The sequence below is a fragment of the Pan paniscus genome, chromosome 7 (assembly GCF_029289425.2).
Source record: "Pan paniscus chromosome 7, NHGRI_mPanPan1-v2.0_pri, whole genome shotgun sequence".
Classification (NCBI taxonomy): domain Eukaryota; kingdom Metazoa; phylum Chordata; class Mammalia; order Primates; family Hominidae; genus Pan; species Pan paniscus.
Genome location: NC_073256.2, coordinates 55,331,743 through 55,356,739, shown reverse-complemented (window position 1 = coordinate 55,356,739; position 24,997 = coordinate 55,331,743). Strand labels below are relative to the sequence as shown.

Sequence of the window (24,997 nt, the reverse complement as noted above, 5' to 3'; positions counted from 1 at the left end):
TACGTTTGAGATGAGAGGAAAGTACCCTCACATTTCTCCAACAGCAGAGCTCCTTCCAAAAACGCTCTTCTATTTCAAATTGACCCTAGTTTACAAGTGATTGGGTAAGAGGCTAGGAGCTTCAACTGGTTTTCTTTCAAGAGCTTTGTAAGTGGTAGTGTTGGGGTCTCAGCTCTTATCGTAAGTTCCTTTTTTTTTTTTTTTTTTTGAGACGGAGTTTCGCTCTTTTGCCCAGGCTGCAGTGCAGTGGCGCAATCTCGGCTCACTGCAACCTCCGCCTTCCGGTTTCAAGCAATTCTCCTGCCTCAGTCTCCGGAGTAGCTGGGATTACAGGCACTCGCCACCATACCTGGCTAATTTTTGTATTTTTAGTAGAGACGGGATTTCACCATGTTGGACAGCCTGGTCCTAAACTCCTGGCCTCAAGCGATCTGCCCGCCTTGACCTCCCAAGTGCTGGGATTACAGGTGTGGGCCACGGCACTTGGCCCTGTAAGTTCCATTTAAAAAATCTAGGTTAAGTGTTGATGAAGATAGTACTAAGTTTGACGGTTTCATGCAGATATTCAGTTGCAACTGTGGTCTGAAGCTCAGAAAAGTTGTTGGGAGTGGATATATATATATGTGTGTGTATATATACACACATATATACATTTAATAGCAGCATATTGATAATTATTAATAATTTTAAGGAAATCCTTTTGCTTTTCTTTACATATGATTATGTACATTTTTTCTCTTATGAAATCCCATAAAAGGTTCAAGTAAAAATCAAATATTGATAGATTTCTGGAAAGATGATGGCATATATGACTTACGTTTACGACCCCCCCAACCCATGGAAATGAACAAAAACATGTAAGTACATTTAAAAAGAAAAAAAAGATAGAAACAAAGAATTGAATACCACAAACCCAAAGATTATTACCCAGAAATCATAGGAAACCAACAGCAAAATGTATATTAAAACCAAAAGAAGGCACTGGGAGCTGACATATTTGTGGACACTAACGAGAGGAAAGATCACCTGGTGCCCATCAAGCAGTCCATCCAAATTCAAAACTCCTTAACTGAGGAATTTACAACTAATCAGACTTTCCTATTATCTAAAGCAGGCATCTGGTTCTATGTTTCTTTCCCCCAAATTTATAAGTAACTAGAATTTCTATACATCTCTGGATTGCATGCATGTAGAAACTCATTGCGCAACCCTTGTTGACATCAAGGCACCACAATGTCTACAAATGTAATCATTTATGATGACCCATGTGGCTAATATGGTTCAAATTTCCCTTAAGCTCCTGCTTTAAGGTCCAGAAACACCCCTAAGGAAAAATCCATCTCAACATACTCAGTCCTGTTTTGCTGAAGCACCTTGCTGCACACTCAGTCCTGTTTTGTTGAAGCACATTGGTGCACACTCAGTCCTGTTTTGCTGAAGCACGTTGCTGAACTCTACTGCAGTTTTCTTTCCTTCCAATAACACTTTCCTTTTTCAAACCTATACTGTTGTCAGTCATTCTTACCAACTCGCAAGATGACTACTTTCTGATGCCAGGGCTCTGACTGACACTGTTCAGTGAGTCGGGTAGGAATGAAAGATAATTCTGAGAAGAGCTGTACATTTTTCATTGGGTTGGAGGAGCAAAATCTGGAAGAGCTGGCTGTTCAGAGACGGGTAGAAAGCCCTTTACCTGAGCCATGGAGGCCATGGATTGGAGATGGGGCCACCCAGCCAAATAGTGGCCGAGAGGAGACACCCTGAGGCTGAGCACTCTCAGAGGAGGAACCTCTTGGCTAGTGGCAACAGCTCTTTTTCTAGGAAGCACATCAGAAAGAAGTCAAAGAAAAATTAACTGAAAGAGTGGAGACCTCATCCAGACAGAGCCTTGTTTGTAGAGTTGCTGGCCCCAGCCTTATTCCCCAAGCTTATCTTTATGAGAAAACACATAGAAACCTGGGACTTTGATTTTCACAATGGGATCTAAAAAACCCTGTTTAGTTAGAGGATAGTTGTGGGGGGTCTTCAGATAAGAAACAAAATCCAATGCAGTTTAAAAGGGGCACCAGGAGTACTCTAAACCTTGGGCATATTAACATACCATGGATAAGTGCCTGTTTTATGAGAAGTATAGGAAAACAGGAGGATCAGGCAAAGAAAGTATATGGAATGACTTTCATGAAAGAGTTAACACAGAATCTGTTACGATTCAACATTTTAAAGTTACAATTAGAGTTTCTAGTGAGATTTGAGAGGATATTATACTGATAAAATAAATGCAGCCTACAATCAGAAGGAATGATAAGAAAGTGAGAGAAGTCTTAGGGAAGGAGGGAATGTGATTGACAAAATTAATGTCTCAATAGAGGTACTGAATAGCAGAATGGATACTGATGAAAGTGAACTAGAATAAAGGAATTCTCCAAAACCACCAAGCAAAAACCTGAGATAAAAATTATAATTAAAAGTGCAAGGGCTGGGCGTGGTGACTAATGCCTGTAATCCCAGCAATTTGGGAGGCCGAGGCAGGAGGATCCCCTGAGGTCAGGGGTTCAAGAGAAGCCTGACCAAATGGTGAAACCCCGTCTCTACTAAAAATACAAAAAAAAAAAAAAAAAAAATAGCCAAGTGTGGTGGCGTGTGCCTGTAGTCCCAGCTACTCAGAAGGCTGAGACAGGAGAATTGATTGAACCCGGGAGGCGGAGGTTGCAGAGAGCCGAGATTGCACCACTGCACTCCAGCCTGGATGACAGCAGAGTGATACTCCATCAAAAAAAAAAAAAAAAAAAAATGGCAGGGAGGTTAAATGCAAGGGAAACAACTATAATGGGCATTCTAAAAGGATAAGACAAACACTTCTACCCTGCCCCCCCTCCCAAAAAAAGAATAGCTAAATAAAAAAGCAAAAGATGATTCTCTGAACTGAAAACTAACCTGAGTCTAGATCGAAAAGGCCCACCAAGACTTGTCAGGGAGGAAACATTGAAAGAAGACACACACACAGCCATATCATGGCGAAATTTCAGATTTTGAAGATACGCTATACCTTTCTATATTGGAAAATATAAAAACACGGGTTATCTGCAAACTAAAGAGAGTAAGACTGACTTTGTAATTCTCCTTTCTAATCTGTATCAGTCAGGATGGGGAAGGGAAAGCAGAAGTCACACCAGTCATTTTAAGAGAATTGAATTTTAAAAATTTATTAAGCAGGATTGGAGGATCAGAAAGGCAAAAAGAGGAACACGGGCATAACTAACTGTGAGCTTCTGCACCCCGGTGCCTGGGGGATCAATAAAAAAGAGGTTGGAATTCTCAAAATTTAGTAGTTTAAAAGAGGTGCTCTTTGGAGTTGGGATTCAGACTGTCGACGATAAGAGTCAAATTCTGTAAAATATTTGACGAGATTTATTCTGAGCCAAATATGAGTGACCATGGCCCGTGACACAGCCCTCAGGGGATCCTGAGAACATGTGCCCAAGGTGGTCAGAGTGCAGCTTGGTTTTACACATTTTAGGGAGGCATGAGACAGCAATCAAATACATTTAAGAAATACATTGCTTTAGTCCAGAAAGGCAGGACTCAAAGCAGTGGTGGGGAGCTTCCAGGATATAGGTAAATTTAAACATTTTCTGGTTGACAATTGGTTGAGTTTGTCTGGAGACCTGGGATTGATAGAAAGGAAATGTTCAGGTTAAGGTAAAAGACTGTGGAGACCAAGGTTCTTCTGAAGTCTTATGATGGCTGCCCTCAGAGACAATAGATGACAAATGTCTCCTATTCAGATCTTTAAAATGTGCTTGACTCTTAGTTAAGTTCTTCAGGATTGGGAAGGCCTGGAAGAAAAAGATCTAGCTATGTTAATAGAGATTCTTTACAGATGCAAATATTCCCCCACAAAGGACAGCTTTGCAGGGCCATTTCAAAATATGGCAAATAAACATGTTTTGGGGTAAAATATTTTGACTTTCTTCTTCTGGCATAATGTTATGCCATTCAGATTGGAAAGTAACTCACAATATATAGGGTTAAATAAAACCCATCTGATGAGAATTTATGGTTTGTAGGGCATGACTCCCCACATCCCTTAGATAGGAATTTGGGCAAGATAAAATAATCAGAGCTTAGTCCTCAAGACCTAAGAGGAAGGAGTCCAGCACGGATGGTAATTGTGCCTCTGCAGAGACGCTGTGAGCTGCTTGTGGCAGTGTTGGAAGAAAAAAAAATGGAAACAAGAACCAAGTACAACAACTGGACTAAAAATCTGTTGAGTAGGTGGGACTGAAAGGAACAGACACGAAACACAGAAGCAACAAACGGTTCCCTTTTCTGACCTCTAGGCTTCCTGCCTCGTCTTGTACTCCCTGTTGGCAGTCTAGGAGCAGGCTTACAGAAGAGACACACTTGCTGAATTCTGGCCCCGCCTCACAAAACAGGAGAGAGGCTACATTGGGAGCTGCTAGACAATAGCTTAGTACCTGGCATGTGGCCCTGAGTGCTAGAAAACACTGGAGGAGCTTTTACAGAGTTTTAGGAAAAATAGATTGCAAGCCAAGAATTCTAAACTCAACCACATTGTTGTTTACTTGTAAGAGCAAGAAAAAAACTTTTTTGGACACTCAAAGATTCAGAAAGTATACTACCCACACTTCCCCATGGCAAATGAATATGGGCACTTCTTTAAAATAGAAAAAAGAAGAAACATTCAGAAAGAAATAGTATGTTATGTAAGAAAAACTGGTATATAATAAAACTGATAAAATTAGGTTTTAATGAAATTTTAAACTTTAAAGCGAATATTAAGAAGAAATCATGCTAGATGTATAATACTACCAGAACTCCCGTGCAATTATTCTCATACAAAAGGAGCATATAGACATAACAAACACACAAAGATACACAGAGAAATATAGGGCAGACAGTTTGTTCTGTATTTGATTTACATAATCCCTATAATAGTCTATTAAAATTAAATTATCCACATTAGAGGATGCCAAAAAATAAATTAAAGTAATAAAAAAAAAGTAGAAATGTAAATATCAGCCAGTGGTCAGTGCTTACTCTGCCTTGAGTGGTTTACATGTATTATGATAGAATTCTTCTTGCAACACTCTAATGGGTGTTATTATAGCCTCCTTTATATTCATATTATGTGAAGGAATTCCAATTTAGAAAAATTAACTCACTGAAGATTACATACTAGGAAGTGGAGGCACGAGTGTTTGAACTGAAATCTCCTGAAATTCACAATCACCATGTAGTTCTGCCTCTCTGGTGAGATAGGAAATTCAGACCCTAGCAGAGCTCCTAGTGTGTGTCCAATACCTGTTCTCTCTTTCTTTCTAACAGAGCTCCCATTTGTTTGTTTAAGCCACTAATATTTAGGTATTCTATTATGCAGTATATTTAATCTCCAAATATTATAATATAAATACCAATAAAATAGATCACCATAAAGGAAAATGATTACATTCTCCTGGCAAATTAAAAAATAAATGTATTTTTAATACAACACAAGAACAAAAATCCAGCTATATGACACTTCCAAGAGACATACTTAAGAAGAAATAAGAAAGAAAGATTGAAAGAGAGCTGGGCAAAGATATCCTAGTCCAGTAGGAATACAATGAAAACAGGAGGATCAATGTTACATGCTAATATTGCATTCTAAAATATTCCAGCAAAAGCAAAACAAAGCCAAAAACAATACAAAATTTGGCAAAAATGGATATTTCATATTGATGAAAGGCACTGTCAACCAAGAAGATACAATAGGTGACTTTGTATATCAGTGGATATCGTATAAGAATATATCTTTCAAAGTCTGCTGGAAATACATGACAGTCAATAAAACTAAAAAATTATAAATGAAGCTGTCTGACATGTCCCTTTCAATCATTCAGCAAATAATTAAGGATATGGAAAACACATATAACATAATTAGTATTGCTTATACATCAAATAGACAGTCTTTCACAATACCATTACATGGTAGTAAAAATTGATCATATACTAGGCAACAAAGAATTTCTCCATAAATTCCGTGAAGTAGAAATCATAAAAGCTTTGACATTCTTGGACCATAAATTTCTACCAAAGTAGAAAAGATAGCCACTCTATCCCCAATCGAAAACCCCTCCATTCGAGGAAAGTGAAAGCATACAACATTTCTCTAAATAGATAATGTATCAAACAAGAAACCAAAATTAAAATTTAAACAACTTAAAAGATGAATTATGCACCAATAAAAATAAGAGCGTTACTTGCAGAGTCTCTGAGATATAGCCAAAGAAGTACTCAGAGGAAAAATTCGGATACAATTAATTTCAACTCAAGAAGCTGGAAAATTTGGCCAGCCCAGATAGCTGTTTCCATGGTGAAGGCTGTGCAAGATGGTGGGACCTAGCCTGGGCTTGTGGTGCTGTCCTGTGCCTCTGGGCTAAGTTGAGGGAGATGATGAAACTCTGGTCCTGAATACAGGGATACCCAGACTGACAACAAATATTACCCCAAGCCCAAGGCCAAGCTGATCCAGAGGGCAAAGGATGAGCTGGATCTCAGAAAGACACTCATCAAAGCTGCCCCAGCCAAGAGCACAAGTTCTGTGTTGGAAGATCCAGTGGTCCAGTGAATTCATCAACATGATGTTGGAAGAAGGAAGTCAAGTACAGCCAGATCCTTCAGGACACAGACTCAGGGAAATATGGACAGGAGAAGTTTGGAAAGTACCACACTGCTTCTGCAAAGGAAGGGGCAAGTGTCCAGCCCAACCCCCACATCACCTTCCACCAACCACTGAGGAACTTTCCTGGGGTGCCAGCCTGGGATGGATCAGGTACACACCATCCAGGCGGCCATTTCTACCAAGTCCCTGTGCCCCTCGTTGACCAGCCACTTCCTGGCCTTGAAGGGGATGATTACTGACAGCCTGGACAAGGCATGGATGTGGATGCCAGATGTGAGGGGGATTACTGCTAGAGCTGCTGGGTATCTGCAGTCAGGGTCAGTGATTAAGAGAAAGTGCCAAGTGCATGAGACATCCAAGACTAGTCACTGCTGGTGACAGAGGCAGATAGAGGCTCCAGGGGGAAGGAGCCCAGGCCCGTCTGCCAAAGCTAACAGTGTGAGCCACTGCCACTGAAAACACCTGTCCTGAGGATGTTCTTTTTAAAGGGCAAGCTTCACAAGAACCATTGAGCAATGTGTTTATTACCCATTAATCCTTTTTTGCCCTGTGGGGTAGAATTAGCTCTCCCTGCCCCATCTCCTTGCAAAGAGGAAACGTGGATTTAGGGATTCCTCCCAAGAAATTTAGAGCCCAACTAGGCTTCTCTTTCTTCAGCTTGGGGTGGACTTTCATTTCTTACGTGTTTTTTTTGTTTTGTTTTGTTTTTGTTTTTGTTGAGACAGTTTTGCTCTGTTGCCCAGGCTGGAGTGGGTGGTGCAATCTCAGCTCCCTGCAGCCTCAGCCTCCTGGGCTCAGGCAATCCTCCCACCTCAGCCTCTCAATTAAATAGCTGGGACCACAGGTGTGTGTCACCAAGCCTGGGTAATTATATTTTTATTTTTTGTACAAATGAGGTCTCACTATGTTGCCAGGCTGGTCTCAAACTCCTGGACTCAAGTGATTCTACTGCCTCAGGCTCCCAAAGTCATGGGATTATAGGAATGAACCACCATGCCTGGCCAGGATGGACTTTTGGATGGTAAGAGGAAGCAGTTTGGGTACCAGAAAAAGTTTATGAGAAAATGCTCATCCTGAACTGGTTGTGTAGCATGTGATATGTTCATATAACTGACTAGAGTGGGAGAAAAGGAAAATTAAGATAAATTGGAAAAAAATACTAAAATTAAGAAGGCTAAGGAAGATATTAATTATACATATGTGTATGTGTATAAATTGTACTCACACACTGAGGTATATATATATTTATGTATGTAGAATTAATGAATAAAGCTACTTTTTCATGAGACTAATGAAACATATACATCTCCAAAAAAGCTAAATGAGATCAAAAGGTAGGAACATGACCCATGAGGAAAGGGGAAGAAAGGTGCAAATTAGAGAAAAAGAGGCATACCAAAAAAAAAAAGGTTCTTTCTAATCAAAGCTGGAATTTAATCTGTGGGGCCATCAAGGAGACAAAGTTGTCTTCTCCCTGTTGGCTCCTCTTCTTTGGAAAATGACCTGTGACTCGCTTTCATTTAAAACAAAGGTGACTATATTATTTATTGTCCTAACATATAGACCTTTTTTTTTTTTTTTTTTTTTTTTTTTTGAGAGACAGAGTCTCGCTCTGTCACCCAGGCTGGAGTGCAGTGGCATAATCTCAGCTCATTGCAACCTCTGCCGCCCAGGTTCAAGTGATTCTCCTGCCTCAGCCTCCTGAGTAGCTGGGATTACAGGCGAGTACCACCATGCCTGGCCAATTTTTGCATATTTAGTAGAGACGGGGTTTCACCATGTTGGTCAGGCTGGTCTCAAACTCCTGACCTCATGATCCACCTGCCTCGGCCTCCCAAAGTGCTGGGATTACAGGCGTGAGCCACTATGCCTGACCATATATAGACGTTTAAGAATAAAAGAGGCTCTATTAACAATTACACTAGGACAACTAGCAGAAATCTGTGTTTATGATCATCCTAGTTACAACATAAAATGTCATGTTGATTAGTAATTACTGCTTAATGCCCCTAACAAATATTGTTTCCAATAATAAACAAGCGGAAAAATGGGAGAGCACATTTGAAATCTCAAGATAGGTGCAAGAAACCAAAAAGGAATCTAAATTTCTTGACATCTGCCTCAAAATATTATTTTATATATTTTTTTCTGGATTGAATTGTCATTATAATTTTCATTAAACAACATTATAAGCTGATCATTACAAAACATGAAAAGTAAAATTTTATAAAAAATTCATCCATGAGATGGATTTTTCTTTTTATTTATTTATTTTTATTTTATTTTATTTTTTATTATTATACTTCAAGTTCTAGGGTACATGGGCACAATGTGCAGGTTTGTTACATATATATACATGTGCCACGTTGGTGTGTGGTACCCATTAACTCATCATTTACATTAGGTATATCTCCTAATGCCATCCCTCCCCCCTCCCCCTATCCCACAACAGGCCCCTGTGTGTGATGTCCCCCTTCCTGTGTCCAGGTGTTCTTATTTTTCAGTTCCCACCTATGAGTGAGAACATGCGATGTTTGGTTTTTTGTCCTTGTGATAGTTTGCTGAGAATTATGGTTTCCAGCTTCATCCATGTCCCTATAAAGTACATGAACTCATCATTTTTTATGGCTGCATAGTATTCCATGATGTATATGTGCCACATTTGGGTTTTTCAAATTAATGTAGGTATTTATAGATATCACTTATTGTTAGAATGAGACAGGGTTCAACATCAATATTAGTCATGGTTTATGTTTATAGATATAAGTCCTGAGATATTTTGTTTATACAAATATTAATAACAATACCTATATATACTTATTATATGCAGAACCATATATATTTTACACTTATTAACTCGTGTAATAATGACAACACTATAATAATGATTACAATGTTAACACATTCTTATATTTTAGCTCATTTATTGAAATCTATAGATAGCATTTTTCATCCCCACTTTATAAATTTTACATTGTATTTCTATGAGATATGTGTCAGTTTCCTCATTTAAAAAGCAGGTAATGATAGTGCCTCTCTTGAAAAACGGATTGTGAAATGGTAGTGGGGGAAAGGAAAGCGAGCATGTGGAGTTCGCAGCTTCATCAATGTTAGGAAGTAGAACCTAGGAAAGTTGGAGAACTGTTCCACCTGCTGACCCTTCAGAAACCTGTTGACATCCTTCCCTTTCTCGCAGGGTGTATCCCTATTTGAAGACAGGATCTATGGACTAACTTGAATTCAGATCTAATTTTACCTCCACTGGCTTCACGAGCCATACACTTTATTACTCTCCACAAAGAAGTGCCACAGAAGTAACACATTATTTCAAAATTTTTATTTATAGATACAATTATGGGAGGAGAAGAGTATCCTAAGTGGCCTGAACACCTAAATAAAATAAATCTGACAATGTTGCTGAGAACTTGCAGAGCTTTGAAGGAAGAAACTCATGGCAGTAGGTACTTGCTTCTGGGGATGGGGTAAGGAAGGAATTTAGTTTTTACTTTGTACTTTTAAAATATTGTATCATGTGCATGAAAATATAAACAGCAATATCCGTAAATGATCAGTGTAGAAAAAACATAAACAAAGTAATCATCTGCAAAAAATTTTCTAGGAAGATAGTGTAGTGTTTCCTGCCAGTGTTTTCTTTATTCGTATGATAACGATCTCTAAACTGTATTCTCATGCTACATACCAAAATAAATTCTTGATGCTTGATGGTATATTCAATATAAAATATGGAATAAGGAAAGGAAGTGGAAAAAAACAAAGATACAGCTCATCTCAAGGTGCTGGAAAAGGTTTATTTTATTTTCACATAAACAATGCATATAAAATATGAAGAGACTGATCTTTTCCAATATGTTTTATGTTTTTCTCATTTTTTTTTCCGAGAGGTTGCATTACATTAGGAAAATGAGCAAAAAACAGCAAAATAAGTAATTTAGTCATTCCAGGCACCGTTTTTGAAATATTCTTTCCCATTTCCAAATGAATTATGATGCTTTATTTGTGCACTTAGTTCTTCTGTATACTAAGGTTGACAACTGTTGTTGTTGCTAGGGGCTTAATTTATCTACAGAGAGGATTACACATTCACAGAAAAGGTTATGCATTTACAGAAAGGATTTAAGGCAGAATACAAAAACACAAAATGCTAGATTACCTGAAGAAAAAAGAAGCCAGAGAAGCCAGAAAAACAGAATGTGAACATACAGTAGTGCTTAGGATGATGTTAAAAATAGATACACTTGCTAAAAATAAGCCATAATTTTGGTTTTACATTTTCTAGCCACAAAGCAATAGAAAAACACAGTCAGTTATGTAATAAACAACCACACAAAATCTCAAAAAGAAATAAGATAATTGCTTGAGAATAGAACCATATTTGGAACTAAATTTAGAAGAAAATTTTTTTCCGCAGGTAGTTGATGTAACACACCTAACCCATAGATGCACTAAACATCAAACCCATAGATGCTACAGAGTTGATCAATACCTTGTCATATTCTATTAATATTAATAATATAGGAAGACCTCTAGAGGACATGCTTTTTTGAAGGGAATCTCTTTATTTGACTGTTGGAGTTCCCTTCTCACGTTCCTACTTCCTCTTTTCCTCTTCCTCCTTATTCCTTTTCTTTGTCTTCTATTGAGTGGTTGCCCATGTATTCTCCCTCAAAGTATTAAGGGCATTAGTTTGTAGAGTATATAAAAAGTTGCTATTTGGGGGGATTTTCATATAAGTACTGTGTCTTCATTGGAAAAGAAAATGTAATGCTTTCTTTTCCATGACCTGGAGCTGTTTAATTAGCATTAGAGATATCTATTCCTTGAGGGTTTTGTAGACTGGTCCTTGAAATCATCCAAGTCTCTCATCGAAGGGGCAAAAAGGGAGGGTGGTGAAGATGATTATGGGTCTTTGACAACTTTGTTTTATCTAGATATTTGGTCTGTTTAAATTTCTCCTTTTATGGATAGTTTTGGTAATTCATATTATCATAAGAAATCATCCAGTTTTCAAAATTAATTACATATATATTTTCAATTTCCTTTTTATCTATACTTATTTTCTCATTTAAATGTCTTATTTCATATAGTTGTACTTTTTCCTTTTTTTCCCTTGTTTATAGACTAGCTATTTATTTCTCTATTTCATTGTTTGAAGTAATCGGCTGTTTTATAATTCATTAATTTCTAACTATCTTTTAAATTTATTCTGCTTAGATTTAATGTTTTTATTCTCTAACTTTTTGCATTTGATACTTAATTCACTAATTTTAATTATTTTTCATTTATCAAAATAACTTTTTAATGTTTTACATATCTTGAGGTTATATTTTTGGTGCAGTGATGTTAATGATGTTATATCTTCTTTGTGGTTTGTTACATTTATCATTTCAAAGGTTATGGTTGAATTTTGTTGAATTTAAGCTTATGTGATATTAAAATTGTATTCCTAATTTCTACCATCATTTTCCTGGCTTACTTTTGACAGTTCCTTTATTTTCAGCCTTTAGTGCCTCTTGAACCTTAAAATATAATCAGACCATGTCAACTCATACTTTAAGATCTCAGACATCCCTTTACCTTAGAATAGAGTGATTCCCTTTGAGTCTTGTAGCTCTTCCCTATGAATCTTAAGACACTGTGCCATTTTCCAGTCTCTTCTCAGACCTCGCTGTCCCCTGCCCTCCATGTCCCTAGCATAGGAGCCTCCTTCTGGTACTTGCAGTAAACTCTTGTGGAGCTCTTTGCCTCCGCAATTCTATTCTCTCAATCTGGAACTCTATTTCCTTAATTCTTCAATTGCTTTATTCTTTGTTATCATGCTTTAGCTCAAATCTTACCTTTTTAGAGATTTTTTTCTCTCACCACTGTGATCTTACTCTGTAACAACCATACCTCACAAACACTTCACTCATATTTCCCTCATGGCATTCCTCATCTGAATTTATCTTATTTATGTATGTATGTCATTTTCGTATCTACCCCCACTAGAATTTAAGTTTCTTAAATGCAAGTCTCTTGCTTGAACTTTCCACTATACCTAGAGTGTTGGCCTAGCATGTACTTGGCAAACAATAAATATTTGTTGAAAGAAGTAAAAGAATTACAAAGGAAGGAAAGAAGGATAGAAGGAAGGAACTATAAGACATTTTAAGAGAACTTAAAACTGTACTTGGGATCTCTAAGAGGCTCAGTTACGCCTTTCCATGCTAGAGTGTGTTTTTTTTTTTTTTTTAGATGGGGTCTCTCTCTGTCGCCTAGGCTGGAGTGCAGTGGCATGATCACAACTCACTGCAGCACTGCAGCCTTGACCACCTGGGCTCAAGTGATCCTCCTATCGCAGCCTCCTGAGTAGGTGGGACCACAGGTGCAGGCCAACACGCTGAGTTAACTTTTAAATTATTTGTAGAGGTGAGGTCTTGCTATGCTGCTCAAGCTGGTCTTGATCTCCTAGGCTCAAGCAATTCTCCTGCCTCTGCCTCTCAAAGTGCTAGATTACAGGCATGAGCCACTGCACCTGGCCTAGAGCATTTATTCTAATCTAAGCTTTACTCCTTGCCTCCTGCTGTTCCAACTAGCTAATCACCAGCTGTTATAGGTTAAAATAATACAGTTTCCCTTCATTAAATAAGTCATTTTTATTGGTATGTAATTTTTCATCATTCCTTTCCCACCCACTTCCCATATGCAACGCTCATATGATGGATGTTGTAAGTTCCCTTCTCCCTCACCCTAGTGACCTTTAATATATTATTCCCAAAGTTTCTCACACAAACATGACTTGAACATTTGAAGAGATCCTAACCAACAAATCCCTGATATCATCAGAGAGAATTACAAAATCCTTCTTCAATGGGTCATACCCACAGAGATTTCAGGAAAAGAGATCAAAAACTTCAGAAGACAGAAAAAGGAGAGGCACATTTCCAGATGATTCAACATTCCCTGCAGCTTTTATGAAAGCAGTTTTACTTAATACTTCCAACCAAGCTTTAGTAATTTATTAGATCAGAATTAAACAGTAACTGGAAAAGAGCCATGTTTTTGCTAGTTATAAAAAACAGAGGATAATCTTTAGCTCACATGAAACTACTTCCACCATAAGACCATCTGATGGCAGCATACCCCTAATTACAAATTTCATCTTTTCATATTTTAGATCAAACTACACTACTGAAAGGATGATCAGGGCAATCTTCATTTATAGGGCATCTGCTATTTCCTGACAATGGGAAATAAACATTTCCATGACATAGTCTAGACAGGAGCTCACTGTACTCTGGGAGAGACAAGCATGTGCACAGATAATTTTAATAGCAATGCTCAACGATTATTAAAGAAGCTAGAGGAGGAACTCTTAGCCTAATAAAGAGGTAAGGTTAGGATGCCCCGAGGAGATGATGCCCAAAGTGAGATTTAATACATTCAAATTACCGAGATTAAAATAGGAAGTAGAGTGATAAATATCATAGAGGGACACTAAAGGCTAGTTTGCATAATGAAATAAAGAGGTCTATTGAAATCAAAGGAGAGGAAACTAGCTATACATTTCAGGTCTGATTAGTTTACTAAACATTTTTTGAAAATATCTATCTGCACACCCATCTGCATATATAAGGAGAACCAAACGCTCATAAATATTGCCCTAACAAAGCTTTCTTCCTAGTGGAAAGACTGAAAATAAATATAAAATATGAGTATAATACATAATTAGTAATTATATAATTATAAATATATAATTAATTAGTCAATATATAATATTACTATTTATAAATATATAATTATATAATTAGTAATTAACTATAATTAGTAAGAATATAATTACTAATAATTATATAATATTCTATATAATATAATTACATATTATTACAGATAATGTATTATACATTATTAATAATATAACATTATTAACAACATATCATATGATTTATATTAATATTATAAAATTATTATAATAATATAATTATTAGTAATTGTATTCATTCCAGAGATAAACAAAGCAAGATAACGGGTAAAGAGTGGTAGACACAAGGAGATGGGGATGGGGAGGTGGTGATATTATAGATAAGACGACCAAAAGAACGTCAGTTGTTTACCTAGGGAATCAATTGATTTGTGCTGACTATAATCACACCTATGGCTAAAGTTTGTTAGCAAGCTAACACTGAAAATGTACTTACCAACACTTGCCCCACAAAGGTCTGGGCCGAAAGCAACATTTCTATACGATCACGAAATTGTCCCTGGAAGTGGAGGCTTCTTACATGGCTCCTAGCGATGGTACCTGATGTGAACAGTTCCTACAATCAAGAGAAAGAAATTGACAATGTGAACTGGATCTGAGAGAAAGAAATCTGTTCTACTTACGTTGATAGAGCCTCTTGTGATGGTATCAGTCGAAAATCACTCCACCTTGTCCAAACCAGGGAACCCTGAAGTTGCTTATTCAATATTTCATAAAACGGATTTTACTGGGTTTGTATTTTCCTGGTTTTCTGCACAGCTTTTTTTCTACTGAATTCTGCAGTCTTCCTCCATGTCTTTCTCATGTATACCCAGTCCCAGACCCTTCAAACTGCCATCATTGCAATGATCAGAATTGGGAGCATCATGCCTCCTTCTGCTCTGGGTATAAGTGTAGCAGTTTTCATCAAGATACGTGGACAAAGAAAAAAAGATTACAAATTGATTTTTTAGCTGATTGCTTAAGTGTCCGCATTTTGTGAGAGAAGGGGGAAGTTTTCAGCAATTTTGTGTTGCTCTTAGTTTTTTGCCTGGTGTTATATTCTGAAATTATAATCCTTCCTCACATTTATAGAATGTCTTTACTTATTATATTTAAATGTTACGGTAATCTCATATGATAAAGTTAGGCATGACTAAATACATTTTATATTGATGTGGATACCAAGGTATAGAGAAATTAAATGACTTTCCTAATATCAGGCAATGAGGAAAGGCTGGGGCCTGAGCTGGCATTCATTGTTTGTTGATAATAGTCTAGAACCACCACAAAGAAATACACGAACCAACTAGGACTACCCACACCAAGCTAGATGAGTCCCTCTGACTTTCAAAAAAGCTCATTTTATATGAAGCCAGGATTTCAAAATCACTTAATTTTTCTACTCATATTTTCTGAATGTTTTAAGGGAAGTCTCATTAAAAAACTCTTTGATAAAAGTTCACATCCTGAGCAATGATTTGCCCTCTAATAAACATGACTCATGTCTGTTTCTAAATGTTGTCTGAGAATTAATTTTAAAAAATCCTAGGTATGACATTAATATAGAATACTCATTTGAATTCCATCATAAAATTGGAGCTACCTTCTGTGGAAAAACAAATTGGTCCTAAGATATAATAAACTCATATTTATAGATGTAATACATGTTTTAAATGCACATTTAAGGAGAGAAATTGTAACTCTCCAAATAATTTTTAAAATAACTCTTCACAGTACACCTAGATTTCTGATTTTTTTTTTTTTTTTTTTGCATTTGTCCAACTTCTCCAAAGGCTTAGAGAAAAACAGGTCACTCTTAATTTGATGTAATAAAACAAATCATTGAAAAGTAACTCAACTTGATCAAACTCTTTCCTCAAGATTCAAAAGCAGAATGGTACAGCATTCTGGTTGCTCAGGCTCACTTCTTAACATTTTGTAACATTTGCTAAATATTTGTAATTAAAGGGTATACCTGGATCAAAGTGTAGACATAAATTACACCCAAAGTAAGAAATGAAAAATATAGGAAATTGACAAATGTACTGTCACATTTTTGTAATCACACAAAATGAACATAATGGAGAAGAAGAACCTTGCCTGGAGCAGAAGACTAAGAAGATTTAAAAATCCTACAAATTCAGTTGTGCATTAACAACAACAAAACAAGGTAGAAACAAGGAGGCAGATCCATCATAGCTATTTACCCATATGTCAGAGGCACCAGGCTATAGAAGCTCTGTTAGCTTGAAAAACTGAATGAAGCTTAGATCTTTTACTAAACACAAAACTACCCCAAACTCATCTCTGACTTCACACAGAGGGATCCCTAACAAGGAAACTGACCAAGATAATTCCTGTTCCCTTGATGATTTGCCATTTTTTAACAGATCTCCAGATCAGCCTGAAGATCAACAGGATGATGAGTCCACTGAAGAAGGTCACAAAGGAAGAGAGAATGAATGCTGCTTGGATCTCAGTTGTGCAGGACATTTTCGGCAAGTCTTCCCAAGTTTCATTTCGTAGCTTAGTCTGAAACATGTTCGAGACATCAGTAGACGGAATTGCCAGGTCATTTGATGACGCCGTGGTCGCCTGGTAACAATTCCAGGAATCAGAGTTCACTGTACCACAGTGTTCCAACGTTAGGCGTGATAACCAGTGAGAAGTTCCAGGAACAAGGGTCTGCCAATCCCCCGGTGCCAGCTCATGGGTTGTGAATGAATACACAACTGGAGATGGCTGGGGCCTACAATATGAATAGTCAAAAAAGTCATAATTCTAGATCGGATTGTTATGACTTTCTCTATGCCTTGAAGAAATCCCATTATCTGTAGCAACGATCAGCTGGTTATCAGTTCAGTTAATGCAGTCAAATAATTTCAAATCAACTCTTTCGGAGTGAAACAACAGCCAACTATGTGTGTGAATGAGTTGGTTCTCTATCTGGGAGGATGCCACATGCTTAGTAGGCTTGGAAGGACAGAAGAGAGAAGTACTTTAAAGTTTTTGTTTATCCTTTATACAAAGGAGCAGATATGCAGAATGAATAAGTCTAGAAGATCTAGTGTGCAGAACAAAGAACATAATTAATAAAATTATTTGTATTCAGGATTTTTGCTAAAAGAGTAGATTTTAAGGGCTCTTGTTACACGCACACAAAAGATGATTAACTCTGTGAGATGAGATATATGAATTTGCTTGACTGTAGTCACTGCTTCACTATGCATAAGTTTATCAAAAGAGCATTTTGCGTTTGTACTTGTATGCGGAAGCTAAAACAGTGGATCTCATAAAGATAGAGAGTAGATTCACGGTTACAAGAGGCTGGGAAGGGTGGCTGAGGAAAGAAGTTGGGTAAAGAGAAGTTGATTAATGGGTATAAATATTTGGTTTGATAGAAGAAATAACATCTAATGTTCTATAGATCAGTGAAGTGACTATAGCTTATGATAATCTATTGTACATTTAAAAATAGCTAGAAGAGAAAAATTTGAATGTTTCTAGCACAAAGAAAATACAAATATGTAAGTTGATTGATATCCCAAGTACACTGACTTGATGTGTACAAATTATGTGAATGTATTAAATTATCACATGTGACTTGAAAATATGTGTATCTGTTGTGCATCAATCCAAAGAATATCACGTTGTACTCCTTAATTACACACAATGAAAATCAAGATTACCTTGAAACAGAAAAAAAAAGGTTTTGTTTATTCTTTACACAAGAAAGGCATAGTATAGAGTGCAGGTATTGAAGAAGACAATTTAACTAGTGTGGTCATTGGTTGATTGTTATTTCAGCCCATAAATCCATTCCACTTATCTCTTCTTTATGGAACTCTCCCCTTTCTTGCTTTTATTACTGCCCTGGCAGCAAACCTTTTGGCCCAGCAGAGGTAAAGTTCAGAATGAGAGAAATTTCTTTGATTTTCCCTGATGTTTTCAAAGGTGTAAGAAATGTCATGCCTTTCAGTGTGCACAAGTGGCAGGCAAAATATCAGAGCCCAGTGGAGGGCCTAGTTCACCCCAGTTATTACCAAGATAACCTGACACCGGGTGAAGAGGCCCAAGAGGAATCATCACGCTGTCCTTGGGAGCCCGCCATGACTCCACACTGTTTGGCAGGCTGTTTCAGAAGATAACTGTAGCATTTCCTAGGACTGCTGCCACAGTTACATTTCCTGCTTTTACGCTTACCTATCATTTCTACAAAATCCTGTCATTGAGCTAGCTAATAACAAAGGGCGATGTTTAAAAGAACACTGGTCTAGGAGTTAGGAGCCCTGCGTTGCAGCCCAGTCCTTCTCTTAAGTTACTGTGTGATGTCTAACAAGTCATTTTAATGTTCGTAGTCTTTTGATTTTATGTGGAAGATAATACCTACTTGATAGAATTATTGTGGGGATTCAAGAAGGTAGTGTGAACATATTTTGAAAAGCATAAAACTCAATATAAGATGCCATTAGCCATTTCAGTTCCTTTTTTGAATGGCATTAATCATAAAGACAGGAGGAGGAACAAGTAAAGGAAAGGAGGGAGAGAAACAAGGAAGGAGGGAGGCAGGGAGGGAGGTAGGGAGGGAGGTAGGGAGGGAGTGAGGGAGGAAGGAAGGAATGAACGGAGGGAGGGAGGGAGGAAGGAATGAGGGAAGGGAGGGAGGAAGGAAGGAACGGAAGGAGGGAGGGAGAAATCACTTGTTTATCTCTTTCACATATGTGTGTGTGTGCACACGCGCACACACACACACACACACACTTACAGCTATGTGGACAAGATCAGACTTTCCAAGCCAAAATTCATCCACAGCCTTTACCTAGTATTCTCCCTTTTATCTATCATTATCACTTTAATTTTCTTATTTTCTTCCCTTTTACTATTTACTGTTTGTTAGGATGGAGAAAAGAAACAGAGACAAGGGGAGGTCGCTCAACAGCAACACAGGTTTATTGGACAAAGACTTGCAGAAGGGGAACACCAGACAGCGCTGGAGCCCAAGCCCCGCTTACAGACTGGAGCAGTTGTAGGTCCCGACAGGAGAGGTGGGGCAGTATGGGTCGCTGCAGGGCAGGATGTGATAAAGGAAGAATTTCCTGCAGTCAGACGGTTAGGCCTGGGACCTGCCAGGATGTTTCTCATGGCCCGAGCCCCTCCAGGGGAATTTTCCACCCTAACCAGGGTGTGCAAAATGGCAGGGGTTTACAGGATGGCGCTGCTTGGGCTAACGCTATTTTCAAAGTATTTCGATTCTGCTGTATTATGATGCATCCTGGGCACCTCTTCCCTTTTTGCAGATATTGCTCTATGAACACAAAAAGGATTCCATTCAATTCGAACAGGCAGGTAGTTTGTCCCTCTAATATGCTGTTATCACGATAATAATATTACTGTCTGCAAATGAGTAGAAAAATGTGCAGGTGGTTTCAAAATCAGTCTCTTCAAACCCATCTTGAACCTACAGTGACGAACAGTCCCTGTTCAGAACTGTCCCAGGTTCAAAACTGAAAGTCCAGTGACTGGAGAAACCGCCTAGTCCTGGCAAACCACAGAGACTGGTCACCTCGCATCCCACGACACATCATCTATGCTGCGCTCCAATCATACTGCCTCCTCTTAGCTATGAGGACATGCAAACCTTTTCCTGGTCCAGGCCCTTATAGCACAATGCCTCTGTTCCCTCTGCCCAGAGCACTCACTTCAGTAGTGGCTGCTATTTTGTTGTCCTTCAGTTCTCCCTTGGTCTCTCTTATGGCTTTCTGACCCTTTCTTTTATAGCACTTCATGGTACTCAAGATTTGTTGTTATGTGATTTACTTGTTGCCTGGTTTATTTTCTATCTCCTTTCACAAGACTATAAGCTCCACAAGCACGGGATATCATTTCCGCTTTACTCATCACCGATTACTCTGTGTCTAGTATTGTACCTGGCACATACCTGGGAATGTGTAGACTTCGTAAATATTTGGCGATTGAATGAATACATTGTTGATCCTCAAAAATATTTGTTAGGTGAATGAAATACTGAATCTGCATGAACCTTAACCTAAGTTATCCAGATTTCTCTGCTCCATATTCTCCATCTTTGAGGGCAAACTGTTCTTGTAACGAAAGCATCATCCATAGTGTGTAATGCATGGTTCATAGTGTGTGTGCATGTGTGTAAGTGTGTGTGTGTGTGTGTGTGTGTGTGTGTGTGTAGTGAAAAGGGCACCTGATTTGGATCAAGTGTCAAAGTGTCACCATCTTTGCAAATTTAAATTTGGTAATTATGGCCAGATGCGGTGGCTCACGTCTGTAATCCCAGCACTTTGGGAGGCCGAGGCAGGCAGATCACCTGAGGTCAGGAGTTTGAGACCAGCCTGGCCAACATGATGAAACCCCCCTCCCTAATAAAAATACAAAAAAATTAGCCAGGCGGGGTGGTGGGTGCCTGTAATCCCAGCTACTCGGGAGGCTGACGCAGGAGAAGCGCTTGAACCCGGGAGGTGGAGGTTGCAGTGAGCCGAGATCATGCCGCTGCACTCCAGCCTGGGTGACAGAGTGAGACTCCGTCTTAAAAAAAAAAAAAGGTAATTATTCTCGGTTAGTGAGTTATTTGATGATGGGTGGACATGTGACTAGGCAAAGCCCTTCGTAGCTTGGTAGCAGTTCAGTGTTCAGAACTTGGAAGGTAGAGAACTTTGAAGCAATGATACCCTTCACAGTAATTAAGATAGTACTCTCCTTGTACTTGATGGTCTGATAAGAATAAAAAACAATAACTATTTTTTTGACTACCAGCTGCAAGCTAGAATCTTCGTCGTGTGTGTGTGTGTGTGTGTATGTGTGTGTTTAACAATTACCTTATACCAAGGACTGGGAGCACCAGGGACACCAAAACAAATCTAGTTCATTCCGTCATAGAAGAGAGTCGACTGAGGAAGACATTTACAATGACAAACTGCAAAAAGTGTTTAGAAAATAAACTAATCTGGTGAGGATCGAGGGGGTCAGGAAAGCTACCTCAAATACGTCATGTTTGAAGCTGAGGTCTGTAGAATGAGAAGCTTCCCAGGCCAGGACAACAGAAGGGGTTAAGGAGGCTGGGGTAGAACATGATCAGGCTGAGAAGATATGTGGAAAGGAGAATGCACTTTCTTTCTTTCTTTTTTTTTTTGAGACAGAGTCTCGCTCTGTTGCCCAGGGTGGAGTGCAGTTGCGCGATCTCGGCTCACTGCAAACTCCGCCTCCCCGGTTCACGCCATTCTCCTGCCTCAGCCTCCCGAGTAGTTGGGACTACAGGCGCCCGCCACCACTCCTGTATTTTTAGTAGAGATGGGGTTTCACCGTGTTAGCCAGGATGTTCTCGATCACCTGACCTCGTGATCCGCCCGCCTCGGCCTCCCAAAGTGCTGAAGTGCATTAATCATCGGCCAGATAGAACACAGTGACCCAAAAGAAGGCTGGGCGTGTATAAAGGTGTTGCAGGACTTTACCTTAGTTCGGCTAAAGACGGGGTCCTTGTCCGTCCCATGGCCATGAAAATTTAGGCTCGTAGACGGTTTGAATGGTGAGTAGGAGAGAGTAGTATTGATTGAAGAGGAAGAAAAGAGGCTCGAATCAGGGACTCTCGCAAGGCGAGCCCCTGCTAGAGCGCTTCCCGCCTGCGCTTGAATCCCGGGTTCCACACAGGAAGAGGAGGGACCAGGCTCCTCCCTGCTCCAAAGGGCACGAACTTCTGTGTCTCCACCCCAGTGCGCATTTCTCCTAGTGCGCAGGCTCGTTGGAGGTTTTCCGGGGACCCTTTCCAACCTGGCTGTCTCAAAGGGAACCAGATTATGCAAGGCTTTGTGTTCCAGCTTAGGCTAAACCAAGAACAACTTTATCCTAAGGTCAAGAGGAAATATTTGATAGGTTCTAAAGAAGGGAGGTAAGTCATTGCATTTCGATTGTAAAAGCATCACACTGGTTTTCATGCAGAGACTGCTGGTCTCGACAGTGACAGGACGCTAGTCCTGATGGGATGGGGCTGGTGGGAAGAGACACAAGTGGGCAGGTGTGAGTGATGTCTGGGGAAAAATCAGCATTTGGGACATGAGGGCCAGGAAGCCTCAAAGGTGATCCTGGGTCTCTGAGTGATACCTCTGGGTAGTTCTGGGGGCTTTTCACTGCTATGCCTTTAATAGTAAATCTAAGAAGTGAAGACTGTGCTACGGAATCTTTTCTTTTTTTCCCTTTTTTTTTAAGTTCAGATGAATTTTTTAACATGTCAGTGATTTGATTAGAAAAATTGCTTCACTTTGTACACATTTCTGTAATTTACCTCTGGGCACTCAAATATTCTGCAAAATTATACTTTATAATGGGATTGAATAAATGTTTAATTTTAAAAATTTATTCTCTTCAAGCAACATGCCATATCTGAGAAAGGAAAGTAAGAATTACATTTTTAAGTGTAGATAGCAGCACTCAGGAATGAGTGTGTGTGTGTGTGTGTGTGTGTGTGTGTATTTGCAATGCTTCTGGAAGTAATAAATTATATTGTAATGTTGCCTTTTTAAGTGCCTAAATCCATCCATTGCAGAGCTAAATCCATCTAAAAGCAGAGCTTTTTTTTATATCCTCAGAGCACATTCATACCATTGGGAAATTGCACTGTTGAGAAATGCTAAGCCTCAGTCCTCAATTCATGCAGCCAGTCAATGGCAGAAGCAGGTCTGAAGTTGGGGATGGAAACGGCTGTAATGCCACAGAGCACTAGAGTCATGGTGAAAGCCCATTACAGCCAGCTGCTTCCACGGAAATCTCTCCTTGCTGAGTTCTTATATCTCTCACTAAGGAAATTGACTTAAAGATTACAGCTTCACTTTCTCAAGGTGTGTACATGGAGTTATTTAAGTCACCAAGTCTTTACTTAGACCTCCTTAAGGATTCATTTTTGGTTTAACTCCTCTTTTTACATTTCACCAGTAGGGTACATAACATATTAATTACTTTCCGAGAAGCTTCTTTTTGAGGGAACCTTCCTTTTTTCTACAGAGTCTCACTCTGTCAGGCAGGCTGGAGTGTAGTGGTGCGATCTCAGTTCACTAACCTCCCAGGTTCAAGTGATTCTCCTGCCTCAGCCTCCTGAGTAGCTGGGATTATAGGCACACACCACCATGCCCAGCTAATGAGGGAACATAATTCAATCCGTATTTTGTTTAGACCCATGACTTATTGAGACTTACCCTTTGAAAAAGGCACTGTATTTTCTCTGCAGTCTGTTGTTCCCTGTTTATTCTAAATGGACAAACCGCAGCAAGATGTTTCACTGTGATATAAATGTTAACCCAATAGCAGGATGTCTGTGATGCTCTGTTGTGCATATGGATCTGCTTTTAGAAACTAACAACTCTCGAAAGAATATTACAAACAATATAATGCATTTAAAATCCATATGGAAACCCTGAGTTTATTTGTATTTTTTGTTGAATTTGTTAATATACTTCTGAAATATAAGACTCAGAACAAGTTTCTTATGCTCCCTGAAGCATAGTTTTCTCATCAATGTAGAGTCTGAACTGATCTCTGAGATCCCTTCTGGCATTGACATACTACCAATCTTTTATTCTATAATCTTAGATTATCTCTGTAACAGACTGTAAACACCTTACCATATTTCTAGAATCTGACCTCATTCTCCAAATGGACTCTTAAAAAATGAACACAAAGGAAGAAGCATCATTTCTGAATGGCTTTTTATTGAAGGCTTCCCCTTTAATAACGTAACTTGAAATCCAATTTGGTTTCTTTTTAGACCTCACGGAATTACTTTTCTTCATAGAGAGAATGTGGTTACCTTGGCCACCGTCTCTGATTTCATCTCTAACGCCACGGCCTTGTTCCCTATGTGGTCTGATTTAAAATATCCTGACTTGCTTGACAGAAAGATCATCTCTTACCATTGCTCTCCCTAGTCTCTCAATTCCTTTTTTCTCACCAATTTGTTTTCTGCAGTACTGCAGATCTGTGCCTCATTTTAAGTGTTTGCAAAGTGCATTTGTATGTTCGTACCTATATCAAATACATGGGGGTATTACCTGGGTCTGTTGCTAAATACAAAGTAAAACATTTGTCAGTTTCTTTAATTTTTGGATTTGCGATTCCTAATTGTTTGTATTAAATACTTGAAGAGTGGTGTTCATAAATTGTGGTACAAATTCAACAACAAACGTTAAAACATGAGTCTTCTCCATTCAGCCAGTAGATGGAAGTATTTCACAGGGAATTAGCAAGCAGAAGCTTTTGTTGTTTTGGGCCTTTTTTGGTGTTTTTTTTTTTTTTGGTGGAGGGGGTGTTGTTTATTTTTTGTTTATTTATTTTTTAAAGAAGATAGAGGAATCTGTCTGGAAAAAAAGTGGAAAGGGGAAATGAATAAAAAAAAATAAAAGACTAAGAGAGGGGCACCCAATCCCATAACATGCAGGGCTTCCAAACTCATTCAGCCTCAGCAAAAACCTGTTTTCTGTTCAGGCTCTGTCTATTGTCTTCTGTGATTTTGTTCCTTTTGAGAGAACAGGAGGATAAATTAAACTGTTGATAACTCT

At 38.7% G+C, this 24,997-nt stretch overlaps 1 protein-coding gene across 3 annotated transcripts in view; it reads right to left on the bottom strand.

Annotated features, from left to right (window-relative positions):
- KCNU1 (potassium calcium-activated channel subfamily U member 1) overlaps positions 1-22,184 on the bottom strand; it is a 156,120-nt gene extending 133,936 nt beyond the window's left edge. For 2 of the 3 annotated variants that reach the window (XM_055116456.2, XM_055116455.2), the window contains exons 1-2: positions 16,773-17,043; positions 14,881-15,000 (exon numbers count right to left, since the gene is read on the bottom strand). In XM_055116456.2, coding sequence (XP_054972431.1) covers positions 14,881-15,000; positions 16,773-16,967 — 315 coding nt within the window. In that variant the 5' untranslated portion in view covers positions 16,968-17,043. Of the gene's footprint in view, positions 1-14,880; positions 15,001-16,772; positions 17,044-21,904 lie in introns of those variants that run through there. The other variant, XM_063606715.1, reaches the window with a different exon arrangement.
- Between the last annotated feature and the right edge of the window lie 2,813 nt (positions 22,185-24,997).